At 41.0% G+C, this 27222-nt stretch overlaps 1 protein-coding gene across 2 annotated transcripts in view; it reads right to left on the bottom strand.

Annotated features, from left to right (window-relative positions):
* Window positions 1-27222, bottom strand: part of drp2 (dystrophin related protein 2) — a 104599-nt gene that overhangs the window by 55815 nt on the left and 21562 nt on the right. Inside the window, exons 1-2 of one of the 2 annotated variants that reach the window (XM_085789433.1) lie at window positions 22442-22694; window positions 16399-16573 (exon numbers count right to left, since the gene is read on the bottom strand). In XM_085789433.1, coding sequence (XP_085645559.1) covers window positions 16399-16445 — 47 coding nt within the window. In that variant the 5' untranslated portion in view covers window positions 16446-16573; window positions 22442-22694. Of the gene's footprint in view, window positions 1-16398; window positions 16574-22441; window positions 22695-27222 lie in introns of those variants that run through there. The other variant, XM_085789432.1, reaches the window with a different exon arrangement.

Here is a 27222-nt window from a genome sequence, read left to right as displayed (position 1 = left end):
ACTGTTTCAATTACACACCAGAAGCCAGCACTCAAATATCATTATTCCTGCACATCAAAATTTGCCAGCACTGTCAGATCAGAGATGATGAGTGGGAGCGAGAGCAAGAGTCAGAAAGAGTGACTCTAGTCTGCACACATCTGTAAATGGGGGTGGGGGGGTGCAAACGGGTAAAATGTAATTGGACTGATTTTCAGATGACAGCCAAAGTGCAGCCAGAGGAAGGCTTTAAGATTTGCCAGTGTGAGTGTAGTCATACAATGACAATTCTGCTAAACATAGGTTCGACATAGTGGAGTCTAAGAAAATAAAAATAACTATTTCAGTGCAACTGATCCTGCAGCATCGGCAGACCACCACCACCAGCAATGTCATATCAGTGACTGAAAGAGGACTGTAAGGCCATTTGAATTTGGCACAGATGAGTTGTGACACATGAGGGATTAGGTATCACTGCAGGGATGCCTGTTACAGGAGGACATGTGGGAAAAGGCTTTGAAACTATATATAAGCGTAAAAGACAGAAAGGTGAAATCAGACTTGTAAGTGCACATACAGAATTGATAGGCCTGTGTCAAAAAAAAACCCTGTGTGAAGCTGACCATGCTGTCCCCTTGCCTCTTGATACCCCTCCAGCTCTGCTTGCTGTGGTAATTGAATAAGAGAGGAAGTGTTTTTTTTTTCTGTAGTGCCTGCAGAACAGGCTCTAAGAGGCATGACTACACACACGCACACAGATACACATACACACGACCAAAAATAAAAAATAAAAATAATAATTTGACACGTACAGACACAGACAGTGTGAATGGAGTGAGGTTTCTGACTCAAATCGAAGCGAACCCAGACCTTGGATTCATCTCAGTAAGGTCGTCTATCAAAAGATGAGTCGACCCCTAGCACTTTTGCAAAGAAGCTTCAAAACACTTCACACCACACAGCAGTGATCCGATTCACACACTCATGCTGAAAAATTCACAAACAAACACACACACACACATGCGCCAACTAACAGCACACTAACCCATCACTGCTACTTCCATTACACACACACAGAGGGTGAGACAAATAGAGCTCTGCCTGTGTTGTAATGTAATGGAATCGTCGTCACATGCCGAGCGCTGCCAAGAACAACTCCTGCCCCGCTAAGCTGTAGAGAGGCCAGGCTAAAGGTTTGCCAGGATAGGTGGCTGACTGAAGCTATTTTATCTACACGGGAAACAGCATCATATTAATTTATATGCTATTTATGGGCCAAGTTCTGCTGCATTGAATTAGGAGATGCCTTGAATTTTGAGCATAGAGAGAGGGAGAGGGAAAGGTGAGGAAAGGACGAGAAGAGGAAACAGTGGGTGTGCTCTTCTATCAGTGTGAAGACTAATTTGATTTTAATCTGCATTTAAGTGTTTTTTTGTTTTGTTTCTTTTGTACACTTTGTACCAGAGCACCAACCTCTAAATGTACAAAAAAAAACAAACAGTCGCTTTGGTGCTTTTCTCAGATCAGATTTTCATAACTATTAGTTCAACCTCCACAACATTTAGTCATTTGTGCACATCATCGTACCAATTTCTTCTTCCTTTGCTGTATTACAGCAACCGTATACTTACAGTAAAGATTTGGCATATTTACAGTATGGAACTGTACTATAGCATACAAGTGGGAAACACTTTTACAGTATTGTACACTACAGTAATATGGGTTGATGCAGTATGTGTACTGTACATTACTGTAATTTTACTCTACACCACATAGGATTGCAAGACAACCTGACAGAGGTGGAAGATGATTGTGCAATGGTGCAAACAACGCCATAAGGTTGAGAGAGATACAAAGTGAGGATGACAATATCTTTGGGAATATTGAACCCGTTTCAATTGTTACAATTGACAGAGTGATGTAGATGAAAATATATGGCCAGACAGACAGGAACGTCTGGATGTGCAGGAATTATTTACAGTACTCTGTAGGTTCAGTTACAATACTGCAATATTGTTTGCAGTTGTGCACAGCTCTACACAAAGGGTGTTTCTTATGTTTGTTGTATATAAATGACTGTAGTGTATTTTTCTATTGCACAATTCTGTGAACAAATTAGACCAATTAGAATTGCAAAGAACATATGCAGTAAAAATATAAAACACACCAGTTACTCCACTAAATACAGTAATGTGTAACTTTACTGTAGTTTTCACATGGCTGTACAAGTCGTGTATAGTGCTGTCTTGAGCATTTTCAGGTAGCGTCACCAAAATCTGACTTTTTTGCATTGGAAAACAGCGTAAACTGTCATAATGAAAACATGACAAAGCTATTTGACTATCTTGTTCCTAAACAATGCTGTCAGGACTTCTCATTTTGACGACACTGACAGTTTCATTGACATGAATATTGAGTAAGTGACGCACATTTACAGGTTATCCACTAGGTTTTGCAGTTTGTAGTAATTGTTTTGAGCACTGCACTAACTGTTGTGCAAATGTTAATAGTGGTGTGAGAAATGCACCAAAGCGACTGAGAAAAACTGTAAGTGTTTTTTGGTTTGTTTCTTTTGTTTCTTTTGTACACTTTGTACCAGAGCACCAACCTCTAAATATTACACCCTATGAAGTTGGTAGAGTATTTTGTTAGCAAACCGTTGTCTGTGCCAGTGGACAGTAGAAGTAAGGATTTTTTTATACAGTAGCTACCTGGTGAGTGGAGATCCATTATTCATTCTCTTTCAACTCTGTGCTGGTCTCTATTTCCTGGGGGTACTACTAAGCTCTTTAGCTGCTAAATGCTCCACTGTGTTTACCAGCTAGTCACTCAGTTTGTCTCACTGCAGTTATAGGGAAATAGTGTACGGTGTTTTTTTTTGTTTTTTCAGTAATGCCTCTGCACTGGCAACTGTCAGGGCCCATGGTGTTATGTTTTGGGGATTGTCTGTTCGCCTGTACATTTACTCTAATCTCATCCAATCTGAGGTTACTTCTTGAAATTTGGAACAAACATTCACATGGACTCAATGCTGAATTAGATGTGGGGGGTCAAAGGTCAACACCAAAGTGACCTCAAAGCATGTTTCTGGCCACAACTGGCACATTTTCTGCAGTAATTATCAAACAATTTACTGTAACTCACGAGGATAAAATAAAGTGTATTTTATGTTTGTACTGCATTTTACAGTAATGGTCAAAACTATGGCATCATAACGTTCAGAGGTCATACTCCTGCAATTTGGCTGGTTGGTGGAGGCACAGAACCGTGAGTCTTTAGATGCAAAGACAGTGTTTGCTATTTGGATCAATGTGTGGTTGGTTTTAGTCTTTTCATGGGATTTGTTGTGGGCAATAAGAAAATATAGAATATCACCAGATTCATCCTTCAAGATTGAGGTTTGGACGCTAGAGAGTGCAATGAAGGTCCTCACAGGGATATAAATAAATACATGTGTGTGTTACAGAGTGACTCAGCCTCACGCCTTCACTTTATTAGGAGGTGGGTTTATTTCTTTAAGTGCTTATTGTTTCCAGTATAGATATACATGTTTGACAGAAAGCCAGATATGTGGTGGAAAATAACAAAAGGCCAAAATCACCACAAACAAAAATTGTTCATGTTCTTTTTGTGCTCTGTGTGTGTGATGGCGTGTGAGTGTGTGTGGGTCTCCTATCTCAGACCGCTCAATAACACTCTTTACTGTAGGCTTGATGACAATACCAGTGCTAATCAATACAAATGGGATAATGGGATCCTGAGTGACTTGAGTGCGTGGCGGGCTGCTTCCTGTGTTTGTCCTCCACACAGAACAAGCTCAACACACAAACTCATCTGTTCAGCTTCACAGACAACGGCTCCAAGATTGAAAGACAGCCAATCTCACCAGGGAGCACATGATGAGATAGTCTAAACTGAGACCGGTTGTCAAAATGAGACGTATTGTCATTGAGGAGATTGTAGACGTTTTCATTTCCTGGATTAGTTTCATGCAGAGGATTCAGAGAAGATAAAATATGTAGCCCAACACTTGAGAGCCCAACCTTTGTTCTGGGTGTGAATACACAGATTCACATGGCAACAGCTGAGGTAACAATCAACATCCATGTGTCCTTGAAAACTGCACTGAACTGCCATGACCCCTGGCAGGGAATACAAATCCTAATCCCTCAGTTTTGAGTGTAAATACATGAAATTGTGTCAGCGTAACAAAAACTCTGTTGCATGATAATTATTGTGGTATTCCCACATTTCTTGACAGTTAACATGCAAAGTAAATAACGCGGTCAAATAGAAATTCAACTCCCCAATCAGACAAAGAGATTACCGAGAGAAGCTTAGTGCTCAGTTCGATGATTAATTAATGCATAGGAGATAGGAGCAGTGCTCTGCTGTTTTAGGAGAGAGAAGCTAGCTAGTGCATTGCCTCAGGGCCCAGAGAAGCTTTGAGTACAGCCCTGCTGCTATCTCCTCTCTCTTCCCTCTCTCTTGCTCTCTTTGTCTCTCTCTCTCTCTCTCTCCCAATTGCAGAGATGTTGCGAGAGTATGCAAAAAAAATGCGAGGGTGTGTGATGGGCCACACTGACACAGCAGCTCTGCATTCGGTTGAAAAGTTCCCTATTCAAAGGTGTCTGAATATATATATTTTTTCTTTCTTTTCTAGATCTCGTGGGAATGTCACACTGCCTTAAATCAAAGTAGATTGCAAAGCTACACATTTACTGTCATGTTGTCACTCTTAGCTAGTTTGTTAAGAACAGGCTCAGGTTTCTTCAGAGTGAAGAAATGACGATGGGGAGTTTGGCAACATGTTGAAAGAGAGCAGAGAGTAGAGCCAGGCTTGTCTGTGTTGCATTTCACTGCTTTCGGTTGTGTCGTGTTGCACAGTGGTTGCACTGCATTGTGTCACCACAGCGAGGAAGTGCACAGAAAGACTGAAGCAGATATCATGATCTTAAGTAACAAGTATGAAGATTACATCCATGGACCTTATAATGGTGTAAAATCAACTGTGTATGATTATTTGGCAACATACAGCAGTAGAAACTGTCAAGGCTGCTTTGTTCTCAACATGAAATTGTAATTTGAATGCTATTTATATTCTAAATGCACAAATGTGTAGGTTTAGCTGTCGACAAAACAAAATAATATATAGCCAAGTACTGTACCATAAATGAACAATTAATAAAACAGAATTTGTAGGAAAAAATAATTATTATCTAGGACAGGATATTAGACAGTATAAGGGCTCTGAATTATGAGGTAACAGCACCACCACCATGTGTCACAGCACAATATCGCAATTAAATAAAACCTTAAAATGGCACCTAATCATATTTATTGTAATCACATTTCATCATGTAATACAACTGTATTGCTTAAGCATGTATAGAAAAAGTCTGTTATCTGTTCAAAAGAAAAAATATAAAATAAAATAACACCACCAGGAAAAACAAGCAGAAGGCATCCTCACAAAGAGCTTGGAGCAACTCAACTGACATTTCTCAATTTCAAAGTGGCGATGGATTGGCAAATGCCTCACGCACACTATCACATACAGAAAGGAGCCAGAGATTGTGTGAAGAAGTAATTTCTCCACTGGCTCTGTGCAGCTCAATTCAGCAAACCATGAAAGTCCCTCTGATTTTGAGTTTTGTTTCAGACCTTTGCTCCTGCATTGTTGTTTTAACGCTGTCGGCATTTTAATGCAAGCCAAACCCGTCCCGCTGCTGCTCCACGTTTCAAGCTTTTCACCAGCAACCCACAGGAGAGCTTTTATTGTAAAGCAGCCACGGAGAGTACCGACTTTGTTCAATTTCACTTCTCATGCATCTGAACCAGAGTTTGTCTGTAGTACTGTACACCCACCGCCCAAACTCACAGAGCAACACGTGGAGGTTTGTCAAGAAAACAGATTGTTGCCTGTTGCAGCATGAAGATGGAGAACAATGTCCAGGCAGGAACTCAGATTATCACTGACCAAAACAAGAACAAAACAATATCATACTGTATCAATATAATAAGAACATGCTTTTTTCACCCTGAAAAAATGTTGCACTGTAACAAGTTGACCCTGAGTGTTTTTCTCTGCTTATACAGAGAGTAACATACAACATTAACAAGACATGGACAATCTTGAATCAAACACGGTGAAGAGAAGAAAACTACAGAGGGTGCAGGCAGAAGTCTGCTGCTTATACATATCAAAACAAAAAAACCTGAATCCTTGACAAACTAGATATCCTAAGTTTACTTTCACTGTGGTTCATGATGTATGGAGACCCACGTCACATGCTCCGATCACAGCACAGCGTACCACACATTCCCCAGTGTAATGGAAAGTCAACATCAGTCCCCAAACACCTGATCACTGTCACTTGGAGCAACTACCATCTCTCACTTGGACTGATCACGCTGTGTGGACCAAATTAACGTAGGCCACATGCATGCCATGGTGGTCCAAAATCACAGCAGTCGGTAGGTGAAAAATTTCAACCCCAATATCAATAAATAATGTGGTGTGATAGCTGTGGATTGTAAAGAGACTGTGAACGTTTGCCAGCCTTTCCTGGGTTTCGCCCTCTTACCGCTTCTGCTTTTTTGATTTCCTGCACAGTAGGGGCAGAGCACGTCGTGCGTGATGCATTCAGGGACTTCTCTGTAACAACATCTATTGCACGTCTGTCCGTCCTGGGTGAGGGATCCCTCCTCTGTTGCTCACCCTGAGGTTTCTCCGATTTTTCCCTGTTAAAAGGGTTTTCCATGGAGTTTTTCCTCAGTCGATGTGAGGGTCTAAGGACAGAGGATGTTGTTAGATGCCATGTAAAGCCCTTTGAGACAAACTGTTTGTTAAAACGGGCTATACAAATAAAATTGCCTTGCTTTGCCTTCTCTAGTGGCAGAGGAGTTTTACTGATGCCTTGCCTAAAGCATTTCATCTAACAGCTGTCTAACTGAGATTTGTGGGAAACACACTTGATGAGTGACGAGATCAGACCAGCCACTGGGGCTGTTTCCCACAACAGGAAATACTGTCCATGTGTTATCATTTACAGCAGCTCATGCCCACTGGGAGGTACACTCCTACAACAAATTCCTTGCAGCTGTACAAGGTAAATTTGCATGTTTGTTGCTACAAATCACAATATAAGATCAAAAAACAAGAATTATTATATGTTTAATACTGTATGTAAATTTAAAAAATCACATCACATGTTAACATCAGAACCACTAAATTGTGGGGTGTACAATCAGCAAACTGCACATGGGGTGCTTGTTTGTGCCAATCTGGCTGGTCTGAAAATAACTTTACACTTAACTTCACACTGCTGGCTACAGGCTAATTATCTTACACTGATTAATCCTGCTTTCTTTTGAGTGCGAGTTTGTATAAAGGTGACTAAAGGCGACTCTAACTTTGATGTCGCATAGAACCAATTTACCAGCTCTCAGTTAAAGCAGAAGTAAGCGATCCGGTCGTTTTGGCTAACTTCCTGTCAGCCGATGGAGTTAGCAGTCCCCGCCCTCGTCCCTACGTCACCACATTCACGCGCATCCCTTGGCTGCACACACAGAGAGGACTGCCCCTTTATGCCATTCTCTCTCCTCATTGGATAAAGGTTGTAGGATACAAAGAAAGCTTTCTCCTCGGCTTACAGCAGAGCGACTGACAGACCCGTGTTTCAGACCAAACACTCTATATAAGTGATTGCTGTCGGGAGATATAACTATTTAAGACTTATATTAACACAAACATTCTGCTTATACTTCTGCTTTAAGCTGGAACATAAAGTTTCCACAATGACAGTATAATAATGAATGATGCTGTCATTTGACCAAGAAAAGCTTACAGTAGATGTGTAGTGTGACATTTGCACCTTTACTGTAAATAACAGCTTCACAATCATTTAGATGATGCACTGATTTGTAACAGGGGCAATTATATCTCTATTGATTTCTGTCCCCAAATGCCGACTTTTACACTGAGTAGCTTGGGTTGCCAGGGAACCATTTAATGCAAGAAGTGAAATACACTTTATGGCACACATTACCAACTATAGATCTTAGGCCGAGCTAGATCTGTAAGGCATCATGAAAGAGGAGAACAGACAACAGCTCCTACATTTTATTACACAACATCTGTGGTTGTCAGTCAATCAGATAAGCTGAATGACTCAACAACGTAATTGCTGCTTTGCACTGTGATGTTAATTTTGTTTTTGTTGCCTGAGCAATTGAATTGGCTTTGTTTTTCTTACACAAGGAGTTAGCCCCCTTCCTTTACTTTCAACTGCTCCGATTTGGAGGCCACACATCCTCTAATTATCATGTTTGCCTGCAGATGCCGCTGTTCCCATCTTGCGCCAAAACTTACGAAGCCGTGCGTTACGAACAAAAACTGAACCTGGTCCAGAAGCTCGTCCTCCTCTGCATCACAGTGACTCATGGCTATAATAAACCCACATTCAAACATTTTATGCTGAATCATGAGCGCTTCCTCATTGTGCTAAGATCTCAAATGGCTCTGTCACATATATAAATAAATACAGCCATAGAGTTATACAGATGCCCACAGTATGTGTGTCTGGTTAAAGTGGCTCATGTACTGCACTAACGCTCACTCAATGACACTGACATTAGACACTGTGTACTGGTATGGAGAGATGGGGGGGAATCTTGTCCATTTAAATGACTCTGTCAGATGCAAACACAGACACACTGATGTATAGGAACAGGAGATGTGCATGAGCAGACATGCACTGGACTAAACGGGAAGCTTTTTTTTTCATAATGTGTTGTTAGTCCAGCAGGAAAGAAGAGACACTTGGAAATAATAGGAGGAAATATTCATAAAATGATCCCAATCCAATCTTAAACCAGGGTGCTTTATGGTCTGTTTGAGTTCAGCTTCAGTACAGTGCACCATTACATGCTATGGTTTGTACATTTTTGCACAACATTAGTTTAAGGTGCTACACAAACTGTAAGATTATCTTGTATTGAGGCAAAACATAAATGAACGTGTGACATTTTCACGTTTTTCTTTCTTTCTTTTTTTCAATCGATCTCAATAAATCCAGCTTCTTTCTAAGCAGCAAAAAAAATAAGAGAGTTCAGGCTGCAGGCATCATTAAAGTGTATGTTTTAGGTTTGAAAACATTTTGCTGATTCACAGGTATAGAAGAACTGTTTAATAGTGCCTGCAGTGGGCAACATAAACCACTGGGTAATCTGCCTGTTAGTGAGCCAAGTTTGCAAAATTCATGATACTGTAGCAGCAGCACAAGAGCCTGAACATCAGTGCTGTGAATGTGATTGATTATAATCCATCTGTACACGCAGGTGTACTGGCACTTTTAAAGACACTATATTTATCCCAGTGTTCCCATCATTAAAAGTTAAAACACTGCGCCTTGCTTTCTCTGTAAATTTGACTGACACCTTTATTAACACTAAACAAGGAGGTGTTAAAGATCAATTTAGATTTGTAATATCAGTTGACACAAGAGTACAATTTAAGTTAATTATGATCCAATGTCAAATATAAAAAGCAGTTTTTCCATCTGAATACACTGTACTTGTCCTCCTTTGACCTCCATATAGGTTTTGGTTTGCACAGTCTCAAAGTAAAGAGGGCTAATGTGCAAAGCATGTTTCCAATCCTCCTGCCCTCATTGTTCTTGCAGCTGTAACAGCTCAGTGTTTTCTCTCCTCTGGGGATTTGATTTGTACCATATAAACCATTCAGCATGCTTGGGTACAGTGTGTGCGCAAAAACTTGATTATCTTCTTCTGCAAGTCAAACAGACATTGCAGCAGTTCAAAAAGTCCAGCATTGTCTCTGATCGGTGCAATACCACCTCTGATTTGTTCTGCACCAGATGATGGGGGGGTAACCATGCACAGTTCAGCGCTCTCCTCACAGCTTCACTCAAACTCAAATTATTCATGGGGCTCTTAATTCCCAGATGGTTGGTTTTATCATTAAAGTGTGTCAAAGTTTGTTGTCGTCAGCCCTGCCACGAGATATGGCGCCCGTCCCAAAAGAGTTGAGGCTGGGATTGTGTCTTTAATAAATCTTCATTCCCCGGTTCACCAGCTTCTACCAAGTGTGATACACATGACGTCAGAGGCAGTCTCTCAAAGAAAAAAGAGAATAGGGCTTTGTGTGAGGGTTGTATTAATTATTACAAGGCTGAAGTAGCTGATTAAGGCATCAGAAATTGTCACTGTAGCTTACAAATGGAACAGAACTGAAAATCAAAATCCTGAAATGTGGGTCACACTTGAGTTATTTGGGGCTGAAACCACATCCATCAGTATTATGGAGTCAAACTGTGAACCTGTGCAAATACAGTATATACACAGAATCCCTAAAAAAAAAAAAAAAAACATTGCCTCTTTCCCACCCTGAAATAAAATCACTGAATCACAAAACGATTCTAAGGCAGAAGCAAAAGAAAAATCTATTTCTTCAAGCAACTGAATGATTGATAGCTGAATCCCCCAGTAGAGTCCCAGACACACCTGCGCTCCCACTAACAGTTCTTACAGCACCAGGCTTTCACCTCTGACCTTGAACAATAGAATTATTATTAACATGTAATTGGAGCTCAATAAGTCCTGCAGGCAACATACTGTAGCTTGCCTGGGGATGATGTAGGGAAAAGTGGGGCACAGAACCACCAAAGGGCATTACACTAAACCTGGGATGTTGGTAGAAGAAACTGGCTCGGATAAGAGGATATGGAAAAGAATAAGGGTGGAACAGTACAAGAAAAAAATATCAAAAGCAGAGGAAAGGAGAGAGTGAGCAGGTGAAGACCAGATGAGAATTAAAGAGACCTTAAAAGAGAGTTGTACTGATAAATGGATTGCATTTATATAGCGCTCTTTTAGCCATTTACATTGCTAGTCACATTCACACACAAAGATGTTCATACAGCACCTTTCTCTATCAGTATCAGTATCTTGCCTGAGGATGGTTCGACATGTGGACTGAAGGAGATGGGGATCAAACTGCTGCCCTTTTGATTAGTAGTCAACCCGCTTTACCTCCTGAGCCAAAGCCACCCACTTGTGAATAAAAACAGGAACACTGTGCTAATGACAAAAGCAGGCAGAGACAAAAACAGACTCAGAGGTCTCCCCTTGCCCTCAGACAGACGCTAAGCGTGGGTGGTGTGCTCTCTGCAGTTATCTGAGCCATGCGGCAAATAAATTCATAGCATGCCACAGAGCCACCCACAGCAACCCTGGTGGGCATTCCCTGCAGTGCACAACAGTGGGCACCTCACTATGTGGAACAGCCCATACCTCAACAATGCCTGATATTGTTTCCGGTGTGACTGATGCTCTAATCAGTGCTGTTACATTGGAGATCATACCGAAGAGACTAAGAAGCTTGGGTCGGTCAGATTTGTGTTGAATAGGTTTGTTTCTGACAGGTGGCATACAGCAATGTGTAAACATCCCCTGATCACATCACTAACAACCACTACCACAGAACAGGACTAAGGGTTGGGTCATACTGGAACACAGATATGTTTGGACAATGTGCTCATTGTGATGGTTGTGGTGGAAATCAAAAGCGTTCACAGCTGCTTCAGATGAGCACAGACCAAAAAACTAATCTTTGTAGAGGGGGGAGATGCAATAACTTTAAAATTGGGGAATAACAATGCACATTTTCAAACACGCTCCCCTGGACGACATTCATAGAGATGCACATGGCTGCAGAAAAATAAATTTATGGCATGCCACCATGCAAAGAGCACATGAATCTGTCCCCCCAATGAAAGGATGCTATAATGTAACTCGTAGATGTGACAACGCTTCAAACAGGTGCAGGTCTTTTGTTTTTGGCATGCAATCGTATTTTACCCCTTGAAAGTGAGTATGAATTATGAGCTCTTACAACCAGTGAATCATTTGTGGCATATATAATTATCCCCACCACACACACACACACACACACACACCCACACCCTGTACCTCTCCTCTGGTGCTGTGCTCATACTTGCAGGTTGATAACCCTGGTGGAACCAGGGGGGAAACAGAGGAGGAGGTCTAATATAAATATACTTTTCCTGAAGGAGTATCAATTTAAATGTGAGCCACGATGTGATGTTCACTGAGTTAACTTTTGGAAATATTGCTTGTTATTTTGCCAAAAATCCTAAAATCCTAAAACTAATGCCAGTGAAAATCCAGTATTAGGACAATAATGCATTACATTTTGAATTGTAACATGTCTGAATTTTGTATTTTCCTTTACAAAAATAAAGGCATATGCATCGTAAATTGATTCAGAAAAGGCACAAAGGTACTATGCAACCATCTGACAAACATTTCAGATGGAGTATACTGGCATCTTGAGAGTCGACTAGCAGATTGGAAATGCTATAATTCAGCACAGCCCTGCTTTGAGCATTTTCAAGCTTATGCAATTATAACAGCTTACGCATAAAATTTGACCTGCGGACATTAATGTCTGTGCTTTATTTATTGGCAACACATAAAGAGACATTTCACTCAAAGCTGTAAACGTTGGCACCAGGAGAAATGTCAAGGGATGGAGAAAGCCATTAGGAAACGTCCTCTGGAGAACATGAATGTCTGTACAAAATTTGATGGCAATTCACTTGATAGCTGTTGAGATATTTCAGGTAGCAGACACAATGAGATCTCCTTCTCTAAAATCGTGACTCTGGCATGGCTAAAAATATAAAGCATAGGTGAGTGCATCCCAATTGGCTGGGCTCTCACATCATTAAAATTGCATACACAAGTCAATGTGTCCCATTTGTGCTGTTCAAACACTATCACTGTAATAGCTTCAGAAAAAGGGGGATTTGTTGGATTAAATACACATTTTTCTTTCTTAGTTTGAAATGCAACACAGCTACACATGCACTTCACATGCTTTTTCACAGTCTGAAGAGATGTTTCACTCGGTTCAGAAGGTTATCATGAGCTTAATTCCCTTTTTTTAAAATGCATTGAAGGCAACTCCAGTCAAGGTGAATGGACACAAATGAATGCATGCCTGATGGCTGTCCTGTGAATGAATTACACCAGCATTAGAAAAATAATTTTTGGAAAACACAGCCAGTCTCTACTGATCTAAAGAAATCCACTGAAACCTCCCACACTCTCATACTGTATTTTCTTACACAATAGTTACAGATGGCTGAATGGCCTCAGAAATATGCTTGTGGTAATAAATGTCTCTTTTATGTATTCATTCAGTGGTGATTACTATAGACACGGCGCAATACACTCTTGTGGTCCACTTGTTTGGGGCTATTATCTCAATCCTGCACAAGACATTAAACCACAACTTGATATAGCACAAAGCAAACAGCAATAAAAGCAGCGTGTCTACACTTTTTTTGCCGGTGGCATCAAAGCACTGCTTTGTCGTCAATAACCCATGCAGCACAGCTGGCGAGTGTGTGTAGAGTGGCTCACAGTGTTATGATTTTTCCTGTTTCCAACACAAGATGCCAAGCGAGTGATCAAACCCCAAACCTTCTGTTATCAACGCTGAGTCCTTCTAACTGAGCCACACTGTCATTAATTCTCTGTGTCACTGCCAAATGTTTAGAGAATGCATTTTGTTCACTCCTCCTATTGCTCCTTTTTTCATAACTCATTTCTATTCTGTGGGTGTTCACACATCATCTTGATCATTTTGTTAGCCGTGCTAACGGTGTGGCCCAGGTCCACCACCCTTGTTCACACTAAAATATCTCCAGACTATTTGATGGATTTTTTTGACATTTTGGGCAAATGCAACACGTTCACCAGAGCGTGAATCTCCTGTCAACTTTAGGGATGCAATGAGGCTGGCGTGCGATTTTTGAAATGATTCAAGAGCTTGTGTATAGATCGCAATTAATTTTGTTAGAGACATTGTTGTCACTTTCATTATCCCCTGACATTTCACCTACAGCCTCAAAACATGCAAAAACAATGACATCCCATCCGCCTCAGTTGTAATTAACAAATGGCAGGTAAACATGTTTAACATTACACCTGCATAACATCAGTGTGTTAGTAGTGTCACTGTGAGCTTGTTAACATACCAGCATTAGCATTTGGCTCAAAATATTACTCTGCAGCCCCTAGCATAGCTGCTGAACAGCTGCAGGCAGACAGGACCCCCCCTCAGGCCAAACATGGCCCACCAACAAATACTTACACCAACAGACAAAAGTTTTACATTTTTCATTAAATCATGGTTTTTCATAAACAATTAATTTAGATATAAATATGAATACAGATTTACAGTAGGCGAATGCCACATAACATTAAAAATGACCCATTGTGAAGACAAGCCGCCTGAACAACCACTGTTTTATCAGTTACATCTCTGGACTCATAAACTATACAGTCACATACATTTTGTAATTTAATAAGTAATGACCACAGCTCTCGTTACTCACAGGAAATACAATCTGCATTCAGATAAAACCCCAGAAAGTGTCATGAAATTGTGTTATTCTTAAATAACTTCATATTCAATATAGGCCTGCGTTTCTAAACTGCTGTCCAAGCCCCCCTGAGTGAACAATGTTGAAAAAACTGAGAACCAACTGCTGACTCCTGCTGAAGAGTCTTAGCCTTGTTTATAATTTAGTACAGTACCTACATACAGTACAATGAGGAATTCAGTTGAATTCACATCAAGGTACAGAAATACTATAGGGAATAACGTACATGTGGCTTTAAAGGATAGAAGGAAGCAGCTATAACCTGTATTGAAGCAGAGCTCAAGCACCTGTCAATCAATGCCAGACAGGCTATTACAGAGCCAGTCGTCTGGTCTTGTCCAGCCGCTGGCGTTCAAGGCAGTCGGACGTTTCCCCTGGACAGTACTCAGCCTCAAGGTTAGACAGCTTTTCACTGAAGCTCTTTCTCATTCATTCATGCTTATTCTTTCCCTCTACCCCTCCCATTTCCCTGCATCTCATCTCTCTTCTATTATGATTTCATACCAGCTGTCTCTAACTCTTTCTCTCCCCCTCTTTCTTTCTATCCCTCTATCGACTTCTTCCTGCCCCCACCCCCACTTCCTCTTTCAGCCTGATGAAGTCAGAGAGCAGCTCGGGTATAAACAGCCACTGCAGGCCATCCATAGTGATCTCATTACACAGGACTGCAGGGGAAACTGTCTTAACCAATTTCACAACTACCCTTCCTTAAGCTCCCCCTCCCTTTTCCTAGATACATCAGGGTCAAGTAAGCAATTAAGGGGCCAATTGTCTAAACGGGATGCCAGTTGAATTGAAGAAACAGAAATGATGCAGCAAGCCTGGACAGTTTCCAATTAAGCATCAAGGAACAACATGAATGCCCTCTAATTGTTTTGCACTTGCAAACCTCTTGAGTGTAACTTGTGCAATGGCAGTATTAACCCATATTATAGCAATAATTAAGAAGCTGACTGGAAGGAGCACTAAAATATGCATTATTCTGTGACAGCACTTTATTAGACAATAATATTTTAATTGCCTGAAAACTGACCATGAATGGCAACAAGAGGAATCATTAGGAGGGAAATGAAAAACAAAGAGACAGTATAGATAGATGTTACACTTCATTAAGCTCTATTCCCCCGTGTGACCAGCTCGTCATAAATGTACACATATTTGCATAATGTTTCCTAACTGATCAACCACAAAAGAGCAACTGCCTCAGTAATTAAACACACAATGCTGACTTATTATTCAATTAGCAAAAGAAGTAATTTCCCAGCAATTAACAGTCTGTATAAAACGATAACTTTGGGGAAGCCAAAAGCCATGAGTCCCACACAAAGAAGGCTTCCATTAAACCTAATGGAAGCCTTTGCACATTAATGTGCAATCATCTGGGTGTGTGCAAACAATGGTGTATTTACAGAAACTGGGTTATGGAGCAGGGTGTTTTCAGGGATGGACAGAAACAATAATTCAGGCCATTTGATTCCATCTCGGCCACTTCACAGTGCAGGATAAAATGAACAGAGAAAGACTAATCAGGAAATGTCCCGGTGCGTCTGATGACCTCCGCCAGTCTGTTTGTTTGCAAAAGCCAGTCATTGTCACACATGTATCTGCTTTCTGCTTTGGCGTTGTTGGAGTTATGACTGTTCATAAACTCAGTGAATCTCAATAAAGAAAAATTGCTGGTAAAATGGTCCAAATGAAACCCAGTGTGCACTGAGAAAGTCATAAAATAAACTTCTTTGTGAAAGTTTAGAAATGCAATCAGTAGTTTTGTTTCAGTCACAGCAGCTGAATCACCTAAAACGCCGCAGCTTCTCTTTGCAACAACATCATAGCTCTGAAAAACATCCATAGCTTTTTCTTTTTTCTTTTTTACAAAGCATCTTGTCCCCCAGTAAACACCAGTGTGTGAATGTCTTCTTACCGGATGTTATGGGATTTGCGTTTGATCTCGTTCCAGCAGAGGTTCATGTCTCCTGTTTGGTGTGGGCCACCTCCTCTCAGTCTGCGGCACTCGGTCCCCTCCTCCTGCCCCTCACCGTCCACTGTGGACTGGCACGGCACACAGTGGCATCCCGGCCACGAGGGCCGCCCCGCAGCTAAACACAGGGAAGGAACAGTCAGTTCCGCCCCAGTGAGTATTACAGTCCACTATGGATTAACACAAATAAACACATTCATCCCACCAACCCAATTCATGGACACTGGAACACAATATTCAAATTAAGCAATATTACCCGAGAGGGTGTGCTTTAACGTCATTTGAGCACGACGGTGATGCCGCAAGCATCACTGAAGTGCTCAAATGACGTTTAAGCACACCCTCGAGGGTAATATTGCGATTATACAACAATTACCAACATAATAAAGCGTATAATTAAATAAATATTCATGTTGATGGACGTTTTGCTCTCAAAATTTAAAGTTTTTTGCGAGTGTGCTTCCCGTTTCCATGGAAATAAATGGGGTCTGACTAATAACTGAAACACAATCAGTCACATCAGTAGACTCCTATGTGTAATGGAACGTAGTTCACCTCTACAGCAAATAGTCCGAACCTTAGTAACGACCTAGCAACAGAAAGGATTTTCTAGTCCCAGATGAGTGAACTCTGAGCTGACGTTCATGTTTTAACGCGGTCTCGGACTTTTCCGAACTAAATCAACACTGCACAAACTCGCCCAAGTTATGACAAAGATGACGTTTTTTTCCGTTCACAGATGTAGCTTCTACAACCGCAAACTCTGCATGTAAATTAAGTTATAGCGCCGTGTCGCCGACACAGCTGATAGAGAAAGCCAAACGATCCTACTCCAGATTATTTAAAAGCCCAAAAGGCGCAAGCAAGAGAGAGGGAGAGAGAGAAACATACAGGTAATCACCTCCGTTTTATCCAATGAAATATTCAGCTCCAGGCCATATTTAAAAAAAAAAAAACATATTCACCGCGATCACAACTCGTGTCTCTCCGACTTTGTAACGTTACACACATGGGAGGGAGACAATCCTCTCGGCTGTAACGGGGAAGTTTACAATATATTAACAAAAAATAAAATAACATAATTGTTCTATAAATGTGACTTTGGTAGCTGTCAGGAACAACCTACAGGAGGTCAATGTAGTTTGTGATTTATTTTCACGAGTAATAAATTACGTTTTTCAAAATAAAAGGGGGAAAAGTCCATGTTGCCATGGAGATGTGTAAACAACACATGACATGGCGAAGTAATATTTTCAGTGATAAGTCAGCCGTGCTGTAATGCTGATTTGAGCACGTTCTAAATGTCTTATTGACCAATCAGATTGCTTGGTCGGAACTACTTGTTGTATAATACCTGTTATCTCTGTGTGAAAAAACACACAACAAACAATTAATGGGTCATTCTTCAACTACGGGCAAATTTGGTCTTGAAAATTTTAGAAAATCAAATGTATATTTTGAGACATTTTTTCAGATGTTTTACTTCTCAGTTATGTATAGAAACACATTCTGATAGCTGTTGTGATAAAATTATTTAGATAATATAAGATTTTTGACATTTTAGTCTAACATTAAGTGGAAAGCGTCATTTCCATCACACCACAAAAAAGTTGTTTTTCCAAACAAAATTATGAAAATAACACATTTTCAGAGCATTTATTGTAATTTCAGCTGCATAATTTCCAAAAGTGCAAAATATTATTAGTTTGACTGTTAATTTTTATGAATTTTATGTGAAAATGTGTAATGTGATGGAAATGACAATGTGTGGTGGAAAGGACTTCATGTGTTGGAAATGACATTTGACATACAAATTGCTGAGTCACCTCCAAAAAAAGTGATGGAAATGACTGTTGTGGAAATGACATTCTGTCACATTTTTAAAAAAAATCTCATGCTATATTGGCATGATGATCTCAGCTTTAAAGCTATCAATAAATGTACACAAAATACACAATATCAAATATTATTTTTTACATTATTTGTACATTCAAAGGAAATATGAGCTGTTTGGAAATGACGACCAATAAACATACTCTTTGTTTTCAAAACATTAAACCTTGATTTTCTCTAGTTTCAGTTCCTTCCAGGGAGCCAACTCTGCTCTCCAGCCATGTGCTCTCCTAACAAAGACTGTTAGAGTAATTAGAACTATACTTAACCTTTAAAAAACATCCCTAAAGTTACATTTTGTGGCGTGTGGTGGAAATGACTGAGACCTCAAGGGACAGGTGTTCTTTTTATCAAAAAAGACATAAAACACTAATATATCTTACAATACATGATACATTTCATTAAAATAGGGATTTATGTACCACTTGTCTATAAAGTTACTATTAGATCACAATTAAATTCAACGTTAAGAGGGATTGAATGTCACAAATCTGGGCCAGGGACAATGGGAATATAGTTAAAACAATACATATAAACCTATGATTTATACAGTAAAATTAATAAGTTATCTATAATTAATTTTTTCAAAGTTCCTCTTGATGTCATGTAAGTGTGCCAAAAATAAAAAACAAGAAATGTGTTTCAGTTTTTGTTATATCTGCCAGGGACACAAATTTGCCTGTAGTTGAAGAATGACCCTAATACAATAGGACCACCAGTCTAAAACATAAGGAATACCACACAGAAGCCTTCATCATCCAGCAGGTTTGTCCATTGGCCACTCAAATACATGTTAGCGCACAATCCTATTCGATTAGCCTATACTTATTGAAATGAATGCTGTTTTTTCTACTTGAGGATTATCATAACAGATTAAAACAATTGCCACAGTGATAACTTTCCAAAGCAGATGTATAGTATTAGACTTTGTGCTTTGCTTTGGTCCCAGATAAACTTTTAAACTCATGGGTCTATTACTCAGACTTATTATCTTGCCGGTAGGCTACCTGTGGCAGCCCCTAGAGTTTTGTTTTGGTTTTGTTTTTTAAAATTGCAGAGCTGCTTCCAGATATCTACTTAGGATGGGTGGCTGAAAGCAGCACATAATAAATACTAGATATAATATAATAAATTAGTAAGGAGGAGGGTCAAAAGCAGCTCAACTGCCAAGTTGTGCAGCCTTAAAAATGGAAGGAGTATGGACTAAATTCATATTTCATTCACTATGATGCTTTGCCTAAACTGATAGTACCAAACTTTTATGTTAAGAAAATCAAACCTACAGTACATACTTCGGAATAGACAGGACCTTCACTAATATTGTAGTTTCATCAGCTCTTTGGGACGAGGCCTGATCCAGGTCGGAGTCAGGGGAAGCCCGGGAACACATTAATCCTTTATTTTAGAAGATTCATCTAGTCTAAGGCTAGAAAATGTATAGCCCGTCGAGGCCAGAACCTCTGGTCCGTCTGCCATGGAGTGACTGAGCGTTAATCAATCAGGATTGATAAAACAATAAACAAGCAAACAGATACGACCAGCAGCCTCTATCAGCCTGTAGTGAATAAACCTACCATGGAAAAGGTGCTAAAAAGATGTTAACAATGTGAAAATACAAAAATCTAGCTAACAAATGTGAGTCACATTGAATACGTTTCTCCTGTGTGTAAGATAGAAAACCTGAATCAGGAGACACCAACATTTTATCCCATTATTCCATTCCATTAAACTCAGGGAAACAAACGCAGACAAAAAGCCTGTTTTCACAGTCTTTCAGAGTGAGGGGGCATGTAAGGCTAGACTTGAAGAGGTGCAAACCCCTTGACAGAGCTGAGGGGGGAAAAGACAGCCCACGCACAACCACACACAAGCACTGTTGCACACACACACACCATTCTGGGCAGAAGAAGCTTTGCCAAGTTCATAGGTCATGATAAATCTTGTGTTTGGCCATCGGGCTGTCAGAGGCTTCCTTTCTATTCTGTTCATTTTATACCTTCGCAGCAGCTGGGCTTCTCAACTAACACCCTCAACCTTATAACACATACAGTACACACACACACACGTCAATGACCAGGAGCTTCCCTTCTGCTTGGTCAGAAGGCTCTTATCACATCGTTTTTTAAACTGGTCGATATGTTTCCTCCCTGCAGGAAGAGGACACAACCTCTAACCTTTGCAGCGAGAGTCATCTCATCCTTCTGAATCCATCTCATGCTACATAAACACACATAAATTACACTCACTTACAAACAACAGGGTCATGGTGGGTTTTCTGTGTTAATGAGTTTTACATCCCACTTCTGTTCAAGGACTTCCCTCCTGAGCTCAGGTGGTTTATCTAAAACAAATTGAGCCCGAAATGAACCAGGAAGGCAGAAGTTTTTTTCTTCTTTTTGCAGTGTCAACATCTGAGTGAACGGCTCCCCAGCGAGAGGGAGGGAAAGACTTCCTCGCAGCATACTCATCCTCTTTCTTTATCTCTACCGTCCTCTCACTCCTCTTTCCATATTCATTTTTTTTCTCTCTACCTTTCTGGTTTGTTCTGCAGACAACATCACCTCAGATTGGCTGGATGTTGGGGGTTTTTTTTTTTCAGTTTCACATGAATCATCACCATTTCGTTCTCACTCCTGTCTCCCGTTATCTCCCCACTTCCTTCCCTGCCTTTTCTTCTTCAGACAACTCCTGTTAGTGTAGGTGAGTCTTGTGTGAATCAGCAATCCACTGCACATCTCACCCACTCTGCGCTGCTCTCGTCTCTTTCTCTCCGCCGGTAATCAGAGGTCACGTGTGGCTGTGCACGCTTCCTCACTTGAGCTCCAATACCTAATGGCATAAACACCTCCGAGTTCTGTGCGCAGATTTGATTCATGTCACAGTTCAGGGTTTTGTGAATAAAACATGGCTGTGGATGCAAACAAGGCAGCAGAAGCCACGCGTGACACAATGAAGTTTAAGTGCAGGATGGCGGCATGATTGTTTGTTTGCTTTGGAAAGCTGCCTCTCCAAGATGTGAAATGGAGTTGAACAATGACAAACATCAACCACACCACTGCTAGCACCAAGACAACACCCCCGCGGGTGAGAGATCGCTCAGAGAGAGAGAGAGAGAGGCTTGTTTCTGTGGTGAGGAGTGAACTGAGTGACAGACAGCCCTGTCGGTGACCTCAAATCTCTCCTCTCTGAACTATTTCTCAGATAGCTTCTTCATATCATACATCACTGCACCTGGAAGATTGTATTTATAAACTTGTTTAAATATTTAGAAAATCAGCCCTCGTTTTGGATGCAGGAAACATTAAAAGCCATCACAAAAGGGAAATGATGTCTTCAAAAATCATGTCACACAGATGTCTCTATTATCGCTGTCTCGTATAGGCACACGTCTGCATCACGCGGGCATGTATCGGGCCACGGTGGGAGACATTCGGTGGGTCTGTCTCCCGTTTTAAACTTCAGAAACATGAGTCAAGCTTTAAGCATGCATTATTTACTGCCTTGATTGGATGTGGCATTGCTCAGTCAAGCGTGTGTGCTGCGTGTTTTCCAAAGATGCTGGAAAAACCAGCAGAGATTTCACTGACATGCCACAAAGTGACACAGACAATATTCATCTTGCTGCTATGGCTACAGCCGTCACCCCCATGTGCTCATGACTGTTTCCTACAGTAAAAAAATTGCTTTAACACTTTCAAAATTGACCAATTATAGGAACAGCACAGACAGAATATCCGCCTCTTGTCTGCGTTCCGCTCTTTATTTCCTGACCACTCCAGCCAAGGCAACCTGGAAGGACATTTTTCAGCCACTACGTGCATTTTAAATCAAAGGACTTGAGGATGATAAAAGATAGCACACAAAGCTTTTCTGGATTTCACAGCAAAAGAGAAAAGACAGTTGAACTGTGCAGATAAAGCACCAGAGGATCAAAGCCACTGTGCCGCTACACCATGTCTACACGGTGATATTAATCTGAAGGAATCATGACTATAGCTCAGATATCCTGAGAAGCAATACGATAGCTAGGATTTACTCTCATTACTGGAGCTCTGCCGACAAATGCAATTCTTTCACAATGTGCAGTGCCTACCTTAATAGTGCAGACTTCCTGCGTCGTTATGACTCCAGTCTCAGAATCATGTAGTTAAACTTGTCACTGAGGGTAAATGAGTGTTGAAATTATTTGCCCTGTCTGCTGGATGGCTTAGCAGAGAATGCTGAGAGAAGTTGGACATGCAGAGGAGGATAAAAGAAACTAAAGGAGAGAGAGATGGAGGTAGGGAGGGAGGGCGAGGAGGGGAAGACAGACACAGATATGGGGAGAGATGGGTGACCTAATAAGCAGAGACTTCACTCTTGGTCAAAGACTTCTCTGTCCTTGCACATTCCTGCTCACACCTACTTTCCAAACCCCACCCCCCCCCCCCCCCCCGCCTCCTCCACTCCCCAGGAAGAAAAGGCCATCTGCCTGATGTCCTTCGACCCACACACGCACTGTGACCAATGCGCAAAAAGCCTGCATTAGCGTCTCTGAGTGCAGTGTCCAGTCATAGAAAAATAAAAATAAAATACTTTCTCATATCTCTGCAGCAGATTGCAGATTGCAGATTGCATTCAGGTGGCATTTTACAGTACCACAGCACACGCAGCTGATAATAAGGAGTGCAAGGGTCGAAGTCACAGCTCAGCGAAAGACAGGAATAAAATAACAAGGTAGGAAAGGTTATGCAAGAGATTTTTTAAAATGAAGAGCAAGTAAAACTTTATTTTTGCCATTTTTGATTCGGAACTTTCTGATGTTGGATTAGATAATAAGTCGGTCAGTCCATCACTTTGTTCCCCCAAAATAAAAGAAAGTACCAGCTGGTCACACAGTGATTCATGGGCCCCAGAGGACGAATCCTAAACAGGCTGCATTGGTACTTCCCGGACGCCCCAATGAAGTTGAATTTTTTGGCCGTGCTGTGAATTCACTGCAACTTTATAGGCTCTGACAGCCTCTGACTTTTTACATTGCTGTGATGGGAGCATGTCATGATTTCAGCATTTATGGGGTCATAGTTTGAAACATCTGGGCAACTACTGTACGCCTTCCAGTTGTGGGGTATTTATCACAGTCATTATCGTCAAATTTAAAGCAGACAATCAACCCCGCTCAGCATCAAATATAAACGTTGGTTTTCATCAAGCACCATTATCAGGCAGCAAATGTTAACTTGCTAAAATGCAAAATATGTAAGTCTGGGAACAATTTGAGATTTGGACGGTTCACCTACAAGGCTTTAACAGGATATTCATAACATTTTGGTTACATTTCACTAATCTTTGTCGAAATATCATAAGCTAAAATAATGTACAGCTGTATATAAAATACTCACTTTATGAATGGTAATATCTAGGATGAGACTTGGCAAAACAGTATACTGCTGAACCTCAGATGATAACCTGTTGAAATACAAATTCTGTGGGTGGACTTTCCAAATAAACACCAATACATGCTGTCTTTCACATGAGAGACCTGGTTGAAATGGTTGTGTAGTTATCAGCCACATAAAAAGAACATTTAATTGTCAATTTATTTCTGAGCTTTCACAAATACCTCGGTAAACCAGCACCTGAGAGGAATAAAAAGAGACACTTTAACTGAAGCGCTCACATTCTTCAGGAGAGATGTTTGGTATTTGGGTTTGAGTGTCTGTTCTGACGGCAGTGTTTCCAAATCAAGTTCATCTCGAAGAGGCTGCGCTGAATGACAATGCTCTTTTGCAAAGTTCAGAACAGACTCTTTGTCCTCAGATTACACAGAAGATTTTCCATCCAGATGCTTTCGAACTAGAGATGGATCCTATAGGACCCTTTGGCTTGTGATGCCTCCTCACAGGTTAGGACCTTACTGTACATGAATTCTGAGTATATATTTTTTGCATTGCCTCTTAGGCTTTGAGACACAAAATGGGAAAAAAAAACTAAATCATTCTTCATTCTTCTTCCATCTTTATCAAAATCTTTATATTGGGATCCCTTGCATAGCACTGATCACAATTAACTGTTCACAAGTGAAACTTAAAAACAGAAAACATTCAGGATGGGGCAAAGGTCTTGTCAAACATTTTCTTCTTGGGCCCTTAATCAGATATGAGGCATTCATATAAAAATATGAATCAGAAGTGACAGATGGAGAGTGATGGTACTGAAATGGAACTAATTTCGTACTGTAATTGCTAACACATCCTTCTGTGAGCGGGACAAAGCCACCCACAATTACAACACTCCACAGAAGTGATAAAGCCATTATGCACTGTCCAAAAGAACTGGCAAACGTTGATACGGACGCCCAGAACTCAGAGGCTGGGCTTCACTGAATGTGCCGAGCACTGATTTAACTTCAACAAATAAATGCCAAGCCAGCAATGACTCAGTGAGTGTCAGTGGCCAGGAGGCTGGCTGCTGGAAACTGAATACAAGCCGCTGCAAGTGATTCTGAGCCTTTCTGCTAATGTTTGGCAGGATGTGTGTCTGTGTGTCTGTGTGTGTGTGTGTGTGTGTGTGTGTGTGTGTGTGTGTGTGCGTGTGTGTGTGTGCGTGTGTGTGTGCGTGTGTGTGTGTGTGTGTGTGTGTGTGTGTGTGTGTGCGTGTGTGTGTGTGTGTGTGTGTGTGTGTGTGTGTGTGTGTGTGTGTGTGTGTCCTGGCTTGTTTCAGAAGCAGGCTTCTGGCTTTGTGCCTGATGGGGGTTAGTGGACGTTGGACCACTGCCTCCTTGCTGCTCTGTCCTGCTGTCCCCCAGCCCCTCAACAGCCACCAGTTACAAAAGAAAGGGAAAAAAACACATACACACACTCTTAGACACACACATGTATGCACACACCCCCTCCAGGTCTGCCCCCCCCCTGCTGCTGATGCAGGATGAGCGAGCTGAGCTTCCCATCACAGCTGCAACCGTCACACACTGCTGGAGAGACTGGAGGAACTCCAGTGTCACAGCACACACTTATTTGCAAAAGCAGACTTTTATATAATTTATTAAATAGTCGGCACAGACACACACACACACACACACGCACACACATACTGTAAGAAACAGAAACACACACACACTTTCAGCTACATCAGCAACAGTACAACTCCCCCATACACACACACACTCCGGTGTCCTTTTGTCTATAGACATGTGACGCAGTGATTTGCGATATGAAGCAAGAGCAAGGAAAGACTTTCACTCTCCCCCTTCGGGCTCTCTCACTCCTGTTCTCCCATCACGACAGCACATTGTCATGCTTGCAGTGTTTTGCCCTCTAACCAGATATTTCATTACCCTTCGTACTTTATTATCTTTTCAATGACAAAGTAATTTCCCTCTGGAGAAAACATGCCATCCGTACACTTATTTATATTTACATGGCACCATTAGTTTTTACTTTTTTTTCTCTTTTCTTTTTTTTTTTTTTTGCCCTGAAAGGATGGCTCTGAAGAAAGAGCTTGGAGACGAAATAAATAAGAGCTCAGCTGACGTTAACATCATTACCGCTGGGGGTGAAAGAGGGGAAGTGTTATTTGAACACTTTAAAGGACACGCATTGTGTTGATTCTGGCATCAGGTGAGTAACGGTGATGCTTTTCATTTAACTGTATGATGAGTTTAGTGCTTCTGGAGCAGCAGTGGAGCGTCAGCTGATGGTCTGAAAATATTATTCTGTGATAATTTGTTTTAATTTCCATGTGTGTGTGCATATGTGTGTGTGTGTGTTAATGGATTCGAGTCTGTGTGCTGTTCTCATTGTGTCCTCCTGAGGTGATACTGTATGACTCACACAGAAAATTTAATTTAGTCTGTTATTGACTTTTAACACTTAATTACACTTAAAATGTTAAATACTCCGAGCCTCAGCCACCTAGGCTGTGGGGAAGAAGCTGAGCTAATCCAAAACTGTTCGTTCTTCCAACTGGGAACAAAGTACTGCACTATAGCTGCTTAACTGATCCAGAATCTGAAGAAATTGCTAAAATTATTGTTAAGGCACCAGGGACGTGACGAATAAAAGACACGAAAATGCAAAACATCAACCATTCATAGCAGCCGCTATGCAATATGTGACTGACGCCACAATTATAAACCAAAGTTTTGCTTCGTGCCGGGTTGTTCGTTGCCTCCATGTCATAACTTAAAACTGTACAACCATGGTTGAAGCGCATGTTCTAGAATAATCTTATTAATAATTTATACTAAAATGTGAAGGATTTTTTAAAGGCGTATAGAAGCGCAGTTGGTCCAGCACCCACCCGACTTCATTTTTTGCTTTGCCATTAGGAAAAGCCATAAAAATGTCTAAAGTTTGCGCGGTCTACGGCTGTACCAACTGGTCAAATCGGGAAAAAAACAGAGCTACTTATGAGTTCCAAAAGTAGTAAAACACAAGGGGGAGAATTTTAAAAAATTCACCAAAAAACGGCGGCAGACATGCATTGAAAATCTCTGCTTTAAGAGAAGAGAAGTCAAACGACAATATAGCAAGAAAATATCTGGACACTTCAGCAACACCAGTGATGCACAGTCTCTCTGGCGCGGCATCCAAATCCTCAAAGCTGTAACAATAATACCAGTCCTGAAGAATCCCCACCCATCAAAAATATTGCACAGTTTCTCTATGGCCAATTGAATAACCCAGACTTACAGTATTAACACATCCAGTGATGTCAAACTCACTTTCATTTTAGCTCTGTTTTTGGTCTCCACCAGCTCCTCACATACAGTATTTGGGTCTGTTGTTTCTAAATGCTAAACTATGGTCACTAGCTAGTTGCCAATAGAACTGTTCAGTACTTGGCAAGTGGGGTGCAGTGGGTTTATCATAGCTTTCTGCTGAAAACAGCTGA

This window comes from Trachurus japonicus, chromosome 10, assembly GCF_045865225.1.
Source record: "Trachurus japonicus isolate A0001 chromosome 10, Traja_1.0".
Lineage (NCBI taxonomy): Eukaryota > Metazoa > Chordata > Actinopteri > Carangiformes > Carangidae > Trachurus > Trachurus japonicus.
The sequence above is the reverse complement of the archived record's forward strand: the minus strand, read 5'-3'. Positions and strand labels throughout refer to the sequence as shown.